At 53.9% G+C, this 10,648-nt stretch overlaps 1 protein-coding gene across 11 annotated transcripts in view; it reads right to left on the bottom strand.

Annotated features, from left to right (window-relative positions):
• Positions 1-5,824: 5,824 nt before the first annotated feature.
• The window catches only part of ARHGAP27 (Rho GTPase activating protein 27), a 30,679-nt gene continuing 25,855 nt past the window's right edge, over positions 5,825-10,648 (bottom strand). For 8 of the 11 annotated variants that reach the window (XM_033416915.2, XM_012539170.3, XM_049702294.1 and 5 more), the window contains 8 exons: positions 8,553-8,651; positions 7,479-7,584; positions 7,218-7,340; positions 7,046-7,144; positions 6,778-6,855; positions 6,557-6,691; positions 6,294-6,399; positions 5,825-6,187 (listed from right to left, as the gene is read on the bottom strand). In XM_033416915.2, the coding sequence (XP_033272806.1) occupies positions 6,010-6,187; positions 6,294-6,399; positions 6,557-6,691; positions 6,778-6,855; positions 7,046-7,144; positions 7,218-7,340; positions 7,479-7,584; positions 8,553-8,651 (924 nt within the window). In that variant the 3' untranslated portion in view covers positions 5,825-6,009. Of the gene's footprint in view, positions 6,188-6,293; positions 6,400-6,556; positions 6,692-6,777; positions 6,856-7,045; positions 7,369-7,478; positions 7,585-8,552; positions 8,652-10,648 lie in introns of those variants that run through there. The other 3 variants (XM_033416917.2, XM_049702296.1, XR_007473580.1) reach the window with 3 other exon arrangements.

Raw genomic sequence — 10,648 nt, 5'->3', positions numbered from 1 at the left:
AAGACATACAAAAAAATAAGTGCATGCCCAAAATGGTGAAATTGAGTGAGGTCTGTAGTCTAGTTGTGTCTAATGTCAATCACTTTTCTGGTTTTCGTAACACTACAGTTATGTAAGTTGTCACCACTGGGGGAAGCTAGGTGATGGGTACACGGGACCTCTTGGTACTATTCATGTGACTTCCTGTGAGTCAATAATTCTTTCAAAATAAAAAGCTTACGAAAAGAAAAAAAGCATACCTGGCCATATCACCTAGATTTTGCTTTTGTTTTTTTTAACACATTTATTTATTTATTTATTTTTGTGTTGGGTCTTTGTTGCTGCGCGGGCTTTCTCAAGTTGTGGTGAGCAGAGGCTACTCTTCGTTGTGGTGCACAGGCTTCTCATTGCGGTGGCTTCTCTCGTTGCGGAGCATGGGCTCTAGGCACGCGGACTTCAGTAGTTGTGGTGCATGGGGCTTAGTTGCTCTGCGGCATGTGGGATCTTCCCGGACCAGGGCTCGAACCCGTGTCCCCTGCATTGGCAGGTGGATTCTTAACCACTGCGCCACCAGGGAAGCCTCCACCTACCTGTTTATCTTGTGGCACCTGGTGGGCCACATAGGATGAAGTTCACGGAAGGAAAAGTGCCCACTCCTTTAGTATACCAAGCCCTCCTCTGAGGCTGGCAACAGAAAAAGAATATTCCCTCTTGGAGGGCACAGGGGACTGGACCTCACAGCCCCGATTCTACCTGGGGGGACTCGCTTGTTAATCCCAATGCATTCCCTCCTGTACTGGCCTGAGGGGGCGCTCTTCCACCTCTGATGCTCTGGTCGCCAAGTGGACAAAGAACCCTTCCCTTAACACTGCTGGGCCTCAGTTTTGTTTGTTTGTTTTATTGTATTTCTCTTTTTAAAAAATTTTTTAACAATCATGTAAAGTTTTAAATCAGGAAATAAACTTTTTTAACTTAAAAAAAATTTTAAGACACATCAAACTTCCTATCTAGATATAGTCGTGTATGAAAATCATATCTTAGCACTTTTCTATATCACTTTTAAAAACAGGATCATTTCAATGGCTGTGATCCTCTATATGAGTTAGAAGGCTAATTAAGCATTGAAAGGCAAGTTTTTCACCAGCTAAATATTTAGTCTTATTTCAGTAAGACATTTCATTTAGACATAAAATTTCACAAAACTACAGCTTGGGAGTATAGCTTGGGTATAGCTATCTATTGACAGAGGCTACTTACATGTGTAACACAATAATAAACCTTTATGAAAATGTTTCTGCAGGTATGCTGGTGTCCTCCTGGGTATCACAAATACATCTGTGGGGATCAGTCTCGGAAAAAAGGCTGCTCTGGAGCTCCGGGAAACAAAACCTGAAATAAATTATGTTTTCAGACAATGCAAAGTAAGCTTTTAAGCTTCCACGATGTTGGGTGAGGCATTATAATGAGCTGGTTGGTCCCCATTTTTTAAAGTGCAGCAAAGGATAACCAGAATGAATTTTCAAGATTTCTTATTCACTTTCCCCTTAAAATGAAACTGGCGAATGGTAGTCAGTGCTTGGCTATTGTTAAGTTTACCCCCCAAAATGTTGATGAATAAATAATTTTTACTCTTAAAAAAAAAAAAAAAGAAAAGAAGAGGGAGAGATGAGCTCTCTCTCTCCCGCCGTGCCATGTGAGGTCACAGCAAGAAGGCAGCCATCTGCAAGCCAGGATGAGAGCCCTCACCACAACCCCACTCTGCTGCCACACTGATCTCAGACTTCCAGTTTCCAGAGCTGTGAGAAATAATTTCTGTTGTTGAAGCTACCCAGTCTATGTTATTTTGTTATAGAAGCCCATGCTAAGACAGTATTTCCCATAAAAACTCGCACCTGAATGTTCACAACAGCATTATTCATAACAGCCCCAAAGTGGAAACAATCCAAACATCCATCAGTTAGTGAATGGATTAAAAAATGTGGCATGTCCATACAATGGAATGCTATTTGGCCGTAAGAGTGAATGATGTACCTCCATGGACTACATGTATGAACCTGGAAGACATGTAGCCCTTAGCCTAGAGGGGAAGTGAAGGCTATGAAAGCACAATTCCGTTACAGCGAGGCAAGTGTGATGAGGGAGAGAGGCACGTATGAGAGATCTGAGGAGGGGTGTGGGGGCAGGTGTGAGCTGAGGCTGAGAGGAGAAGGAGGAATTAGCTAGGAGAAAGAGAGGAAGACAGGGGACTGTGAGCCCAAAAGCATGCAGGCAAGGAACATTCCGGAGTGTGCTGGGAGCTATAGGCATGGGCACAGCTGCTGTGCAGAGAGGTGGGAGGCATGGCTGGGGAGGGCCTCAGAGGCCACACACCAGAGTGCCATGGTCAGATGGCTGCTAAGTGGGCGATGGAACTGGAAGTGGAGGAGTCCATCCAGATGAGAGGCTGAGCAGGGGTGGGAGAGGCAGATCCCGGAAATCTTTAGTGGGTAGAAGATAGGGACTTGGAAGCTGACTGGATGCGGAAGGGAAGAAGCCCTGGGTGCATGGATGTGCTGTGCCCTGAAATAGTGGGAGGGGCTGGCTTCAGTTTTGTTTTAGGCAGTGCGGTGCCTGGCAGCCACCCGTGCAGGTGGACATTTGCACTTGGAACTCGGAAGCGAGCGGTTCAGGCTGGTGACAGAGATCTGAGTGATGCACGTGCAGGCTTGATGACAGTCCCCAGAGTGGAACGGGTGAGCGCCATCAGGGAGGTGGAGAGGAGAGAGCAGTGGGCCGGGGCATCACCATTTACAGGCTGGGCAAAGACCCCTGTTGCTGTGAGCAAAGGACAGCTTGTCTAGGAGGATGACAGGCAGTTCACGAGTCCACTCACATGAAGGCTGGGCGCGTCCACGGGACTTAGCAAACAGGTGGACACCGGAAGCCTTTTCTAGGGCAGCGTCAGGGCAGATGCCTGGCTGTCAGAGGACATGGGGTATCTGCTGGGAGGGGGACAGAGGCTGCCCCCTGGGGCAGCCCTTATCAACTGTGTCACTTATTTTTGTCTATCCCCCAACCAGATGGTACTTCAAGAGGGCAGACACTCTTTCTATATATATGAGTATACATATACTCTTTCTATGTATCTTTGTGTCTCCAGACAAAATCCAATTCACCGCAAACGTATTCACTGTGCACCTGCGGTGCTCGCCATGCACTGTGCTCGCCATGCACTGTGCTCGCCATGCACTGTGCTCGCAGCTGAGGGTTTATGGCTGAGCTCAACCTTCTGGTGGGGCTCACGTAGGTGCTCAGACCGTGGGCATGAAGCTCTGGGCAGGCTCTGCCGCCAACCTGCCGTGTGACCTCAGGTGAGTTACAGCTCGTCTCTCCAGGAGTTTACTCTCTGGCAGTAGCTGATTTCTGAAGCTCCTCCTGGGAATAGTATGTGATGATTCTGGGACGTCCGTGCCTGCAGCTGCCCACATTACTTGCTGCCCACCAAGCTCTTGGCAGGGTCAAAAGCTTGGGGTGGGGTGGGGAGCTGACACTTCCCAAGACCTTCCTGCCCAAGGATCCTCCTGCCACTGTCCTGCCACAGGTCCCCATTCATCGTGGTCCACAAGGCCCTGTGCACTCTGCCCCGTCAGCCTCTCCAGCATCACCTCCCCCCCAGGCCTGCTGGCTTTGTGGGCTCCAGTCACGATGGTCTTCGCTCAGATTTTGTTCTCCCCACAAAACTTCTTGCCTCAGAGCCTTTGCACATGCTGGTCCCTCTGACTAGACACCTTTCCCTTAATTCCTCACCTTGTTGACTCCTCCTCATTCTTTAGTGCTTGGCTCAAATGTGGCTTCAGCAGAGACATCTTGGCCCCCTGGGGGACAGTCACACCCCAGTGACACACCTTCAGAGCACCCTGTGCTTTTCTCAGCTCCCGTACCAACATGGTTAACCAAGTAGTTGGGTGTTTAATATCCATCCAGTTCCGCCCTTAGACCTGTGAGAGGGGTCTCTGCCCTGCCATGGGTCCCACTTTAGCTCTGGACCTTCTCTGTCTGTGCTTCTCCCCCCAGGATGAGGAATCTTTGGCGCCCCCTTGGAGCCCAGGCCCATCCCTTTAGACCATGCTCCTGACACGTGGGACCCCAGGCCCATTCCCTCAGTGGGTGGACCATGTGGGGTGACCAAGGGGCAGCAGATTGCACTGCTGTGTCCACCTCCCCTTGGGCCAGGATGCTCTGAGGGTGGGAAGATATGGTGTGCGTGGCTGAGAGCAGAGCCAGCTCTTCTCATGCCAGCCATCTGGGCCTGGAATTTGGAAGAGTCAAAGAAGTTTATGTTAGAACCTGGCCTTCGGGGATTCCCTGGCGGTCCAGTGGTTAGGACTCCTTGCTTTCACTGCCTAGGGTGCAGGTTCGATCCCTGGTTGGGGCACTAAGCTCCCACAAGCCGCATGGCAAAGCAAAACGAAAAAACAAAAAAAACCCCTGGCCTCCCAGGTCATCATGAAAGATATTTGTCAAAGTAGGAGAATAGAACACATTTTATTGAACACTTGTTAGCTTGATTTATAGCTTTACGATATGCTGACGTATGGTATGAGGCCTCCACTTCTCCTCTTGCCCCAGCCCCTCTGGCATTAGGGGCGGGCTTCGGTCAGCCCTGCCCGCCGAACCATACGCTCCACCAGGGAGGCCGTGTGCGGTACCCCCGCCCCAGAGCACAGTGCCTGGCACAGAAGAGCAGATAATAAATATCGGCTGTGAGAAACAAATGAGATGATATGGTGCAAATGTCAATAAATATTAGCTATTATTGTTTGAACACATGAACGAGTAGGTGGGCCAGGGGGCTGAGACCCACATACTGAGGTCGTTTGTGTACAAGAAGGGAAGGGGGGCTGATGACCGCAGCGTTCACGCTTCCTTTTCTGAGGATGTGCCCTCCTTCCCCCTACCCATCAGGTCTCCCTCCCAGCTCTTCATGGCAAGGTGGGCACCAGGGAGGCCTACCTGACAGCCGAGGCACTGAGAGGGGCTAGGAGCTCCTGCCAGTGCTACTTCCCCTCCCCGCAGAGAAGAACAGCTGAGGCAGATTCCCTCTTTGCCTCGGGGACCTCCCCAGGCCCAGACAGAACCCACTCAGCTTCGTTTCCCTGCTTTACCGTAAGGCCATGCTGGGGTTGAGGGGTAGCTGAAAGGACTGATTTCACCCTCACAGGAGGCTGTGCTCTGGTGTGAGAGGAGTCCGATCACCCCCCAGACCCTGAACCAGGCACTTCGCCTTTGTACGCCTCAGTCTCCTGCAAGACGGGATTACTAGTAGAAATGGTGCAAGTCAAGTGGCAGCTGCAGGGCACCCATTTAGTGACCAGGAAGAACCCCTGCACAGAGCACAAGTGGATCAGGGAGGGCAGAGGCCCAGAACCCCAACAGGAAAGTCAATGAAGAGGGTCTACAGCCAGCCAGTGAGTGGGCCTGGCAGGAGCTTCAGCCCAGAGGCCTGGGGAAAGGTAGCTTCAGCAGCCCGCCGGAGGCCCGGCTCAGTCCTGTTTCCGCAGCAGGGAGGTTGTCGATTGCTGCTTCATGATGGGCACAGTGCCACGCACCGGCCGGGGACCCACAGGGCCTCCCTGAAGGCCTCCACCAGGTGCAGGCCTGACGAAGCCAGGAAGCCCTTCGGCCAAATTCCTCCTCGCAACAGCCGCCGTCCCAGAAAACTCTCCCCCCACCCCTCGTTCTCGCACACGCACAGTAGGTGCGCTGTGATAAAGAACAGAGCCCAATTAACCCCCAAACAGGCCAAATCAGAGAAAAAAAAAAAAAAAAAATCACATTTTGCGAACTGCCCACCAGAGGTCACCATACCCTCAGAACCGAGAGGTGCAGAACTTGCACGGGCCTGCGGACTGGCGGGAGGCGGAGGGTCTCAGAGATAGTGAGTCCAGCCGCGTGGCTTCCAGCCGCCCCGCTTCTATGCAGGACCACTGTCGCCGCCCCCACTCCCAGGTCCGCAGCGCCAGCAGCGGGGGTAGGGGTGCGGGCCCGCGGTCAGTGCGGCGGGAAGACGTCTGCGCACTGCTGCAGGATGAGCTCCACCACCTGGTTCTGGAACACCATGGTCATGGGCATGCTGGTTTCCTCTGTCTCGGGCCGCAGCAGCGTGGGCCCGAACACTATGGCCACGCTCTGCACGGACATGCGGTTCTGTTCTCCGTGCTCGATCACCCTGCGGTGGGGGTGGGGTGGAATCAGGGCTCAGAGCTGGGGGGAGGCGTGCGGGGGAGGGTCCTATCAGGCCCGCCTCTCCATTCCCCTGCGGCTCCCCGGCTCACCTGCACAGGTGCTGGAAGAGCAGCCGCATTGTGTCGTGGTTGGGGGCGGGCAGCGAGCGCACCAGGCTCTGAATACAGCGGCTGCGCTGGGCCTGGTCCTGCAGCTCTGGGCAGGGGAAGGGTCAGAGGCAGAGAGAAGAGAGGGAGGGAAACAGAGGGGGCTGACTTCCAGTATTTTGCGGGGGCGGTCCCAGCCAGACGGGTGCCTGAGGCAGCCCAGCCCCACCCCTACCCCATCCGCCCCACCTCCCTCAGGCGCTCACTGATGGCTGCGATGAACTGGGGGAAGTGCGAGAAGGGGAAGAGGGGCTCGGGCAGCTCTCGAAAGAAGAGCTTCAGGGCGCCGGTGATTACGTGGACGTCCTCCCAGCGTCCGTCGTCCAGGTCCAGACGTTCATCTGCGGAAAGGGGGGAGGGGAGGAAGAGGAGGTCAGCATCCCTTTGCGCCCTCGGGCCTGGGGCAGGGACAGGGGACGGGCCTCACCGTGGTCCACCTTATAGCGCAGCTTCTGGATGGTGGCCAGGTTTCCACTGATGCGGTATAGACCGTCGATGTCCAGCCCTGTAGCGGAGGGAGGCGCTGACCGCGGGTTCGGTGGGATGGCGCTAAAGCCCCTGCTATGATTCCTGCTCAGGAACTCCCGTTTTTTCCCCCTCGACCCTGTGCTCCCCGGGGGTTCCGTCTGGGGTCCTGGAAGGAGGCCTTCAGGCTCCCGGAATGCCAGGCCCAGCCGGCCGGCGCACGTACGTACCCCGGGCCTCGACGGCGCGGATGCACTGCTGCACGAAGCGCGGCACCTGGCTCTTCTCGCGCTCACACAGCACGGCCAGCGCGCAGCCGAACACCTGGTCTGGGGGAAAGGCTCGTCAGCGTCGCCTCGCCCCTGCGCCACCGGCGCCCAGCTCTCCGGGTCCCTCCTGTACCTCTGATGTAGCCCTTCTCCCGCAGCGACTGCAGCGTGGGCCGCTTCAGCAGGAACTTGCGGAGCTTGTTCCGGACCTTGCTCAGGTCGCTCTCCAGACCTCCGTGCCCCGGGGTGGGCACGGCTGCCCAACGGGAATGGGAATGCCAGGGCTGGGTCAGTCAGTGGTGCCGGGGTTGGCCCGGCAGCCCTAGCCCGGTCGTCACCACCCCACCCAAAGGATGCCCACCACCCCCTCCACCAGCCTCACCCCCAAGCACACCTGCACCAGGCCGTGCCTCATCGTCCCGCCAGCTTCCTAGGCGCTCACTCGACCCAAAGTCCACGGTGCTGCTCTCACTTTCCTCCTCGGGGGGTAGGTCTGCGGACTAGAATCACACAGCCTCAGAGAGGCAGAGCCTCGGGCCAGCTGCATGTCCTTCTGGGATGGGGTGAGGGACCCGAAGTGCCCTCCCAGCAGGCCTGGACTGGAGACCCCCAGGCAGGGAGTTTGCTGTTTCCTTATCCAGGCCAACCCCCTTCGCCTCCACCAGAGAACCCCAAACGCTCCCCTCCCTTGACTGCATGGAGCCCTCCAGGTGTTGGAGACAGTCATCCTGTCCTCCCCCACCTTTTCTTATCCTGACTACCCCTACCGACCTCCCAGTTCCTGGTCCACTTGCCCATAATTTTCCTTAGCTCCTCTGTACACACTCCAGTAGGTCAGTATCCCTCAATACGAGGCTCCCAGTTCGAGCTTGCAGTTTGAGCTGGGGCCAGAGCGCTGCCAACAACCTCACCAGCATCACCTCCCTGGATCTGGATCCCTACCTCTATTAATACAGCCAAGCAGGGCACCCAGTGTTGCCTGGTCCCTTAATAGGGACTTAAGGATCAAAAAGCCTCAGGTTGTTTCCAAGTGAAGAGCTGTCAGAGCGGGCCTACCCCATCTCTACGTATGCAATTGATATATTGAACTTCCAAAACAATGCTAGACTCATCAATTCAATCCTTTTAAATTCTGTCTTCTGGTTTCAGCCGGTCTTTCCAGCCTGAGGCTGTTCAGCAGAGTATTTACTTTTCTCTGGCCTCAGTGTGGAATGGGACACTCCTCTAGGATATGCCCACCCGGAGAGTCCTCCTGTGCGGCCAACCCCAGAGGCTGGATTCACTTCCTTAAGAAAGGCTAATTTCTTCAGCAGCCCATCTGCATCTGCAGAGAGGGCTACTTACCCACCGGTGCCATGGAGCTCCCAGTGCCCGAGTGGAGGGCCCCACCCACAGTGGGCACAGCTGCCCTGCATAATGGCTGCCCATCCCCTCCCCACCAGCCTTGGCGGCCCCCAGCTCTGCCTACCAGCTCCTGGATGCCCTGGGCGATGGCCTTGTGCCAGGTGCTGATGATGGCTTCCGAGTCATGCTGGATCAGGTACTCTGAGCCATCTCGGCTCCGCAGCTGGTGGGACACAAATCACTCAGTCATCTCTGGTTCGCTGGCTCTGTCCCAGGGGGGATACAGAGGTAGAGGTGACCTGTTCCTGTCCCCAGGAACTCAGAGCCTAACAGAGCAAGGGCCTCACCCCAAGCCAAGGTATTTCACCTCATTAAAGCGGTAGGTAACAGCATCTCCGTGTTACAGATGGGCAAACTGAGGCACAGTGAGTGTAAGCAACTTCCTCGTGGACACACAGCAAGGATCTGAGTACAGAAGATCTGCACATCTGTCAACGGTCTGGTGTGCTTTTCCCTGCCCCATCCTGTCTCTCCATGAGCCATAGAACACGGCAGGCCTACCCAGAGCACAGGCCAGCAAAAAAGTCAATGAAAGAAACTCCCGGTGGGAGAGCCCAAAGCCACTATTTTATACTATTGAGGAGCAAGCAGATATTAACAGCCTGGGCTATTTTTCAGCTGACTGCTGTTTCCCTAACAAAGTCTACAAAGAACAAGGTAAGGCAACTTGGATGGATCTCTCCTCAACCTCTGGCTCTGAGACCCAAACGTTCAAGGTTGATGGGAATGGTTGGTTGCCACAGCTTTGGGTCAAATGAGAGTCAGAGTCAGCAAAAACTGTCTCAGACAACAGGGTACAAACTTCCAGAATCAGAGAGGGCTGTGTTTTGGCTGTCTACCTGTCTAACTCAGACTTGAATGCTACTTAAAATGCTTTCCAAGACAAAACCAAACAAACCTGCAAGTTCTACCCCATCCCCCTCCCTGCAAAGACTAGAGAACCTTCAGTGGGCGCACCTCGTGTGTGCCCACAGATAGCACAACCTCGTGCTAACCTAAACTGACAGGAGCCCTGTCTGTTATCCCAGAGAATGGCCTAACAATGCCTCTGAAACAACAGCCATTACTGTTGGCAGCTGTCTCAAAACATATTCAGTTCATATTTGAGTTTCATACGGAGGCACATCTGTCTAGTTACATTATCAATATACTGCTCAAGACATTCATTCTGTTTACTGCACAGGTAAGCCGAGCTCAAACCAGCCATTCTCAGGGGACTGTTACTGAAGTTTTCTGTGACTCTGGGGTGACCAGAAAGACCAGCCATCCTCAATGATATAGAATTTGGGGCGGTCTCTTGAGAAATATCCAAAGTCACCTACAGGTCACCCCTGAGTGAAGGAAGGATGGCTGCCAGCCAGTGGGAAGCAGGGGCCTCCAGGATTTCCATTCAAGACTGTCAGCCTTCCCGTCGGCTGGAGGAGCTCTCAAAAGCACCATCTGCCTTCCAGTCCTTGCCAGAAAAGACAACTCAGAAGCGTCTCCTCTGAAACTTTCATCCAAAGCCCGGTCAGAGAGGTGACATTCAGAGAGCCCTGTTTGAAGGATGTCCCTCCAGATCAGGAAGGAGCATACCTAGCAAATATGATGTCCCTCCTCAATCTGACGTCCACGGCAGACATTGCTAGTCGCTTACAGCGCTAAGCCTGGAGAAGGCTCCAGACCTACTGATCAGAGTGGCTCATGAGACAAAACAGGTTTCCAGCTCTGCTCTGTGGATACTCTGGTTCTAGAACTGAATGAAGCTGGGTGAATCATCATTAAACGACACACTCAAGCTCCTTGCGGAATTGCTTTTTCTGAGCTGAGATGGAAGGTCATGCCTTTGGGGCTTTCATCGGATGTTAGCTGAAGCAGCCCAAGCGTCCCTTTACTAAACTAGAACGGAGCTGCACACTAGAAACTGATTTCCCTCAAAATCTAGGAAGGTTTCCCCCCCGCCCCAATAATAAGAGCCATGTAACTGATTGCCGTTCTCTTTTCACTCTGGCAACCAGGAAGCCTGGAGGTGATTTTTTTCAGCAACGACAACTTTAGCACCTGTACATCATTCCAATCCCTCTCCGCGCTGCCCTCTTCCTCTAACTTGTTTCGTGCGTCCTGGCTTTCAGTGGCTTTTACCAGCTCACCATATGCATTGCTATTGTGAGCTGCTTCAAA

This window comes from Orcinus orca, chromosome 19 (genome assembly GCF_937001465.1).
Source record: "Orcinus orca chromosome 19, mOrcOrc1.1, whole genome shotgun sequence".
Lineage (NCBI taxonomy): Eukaryota > Metazoa > Chordata > Mammalia > Artiodactyla > Delphinidae > Orcinus > Orcinus orca.
The sequence above is the reverse complement of the archived record's forward strand: the minus strand, read 5'-3'. Positions and strand labels throughout refer to the sequence as shown.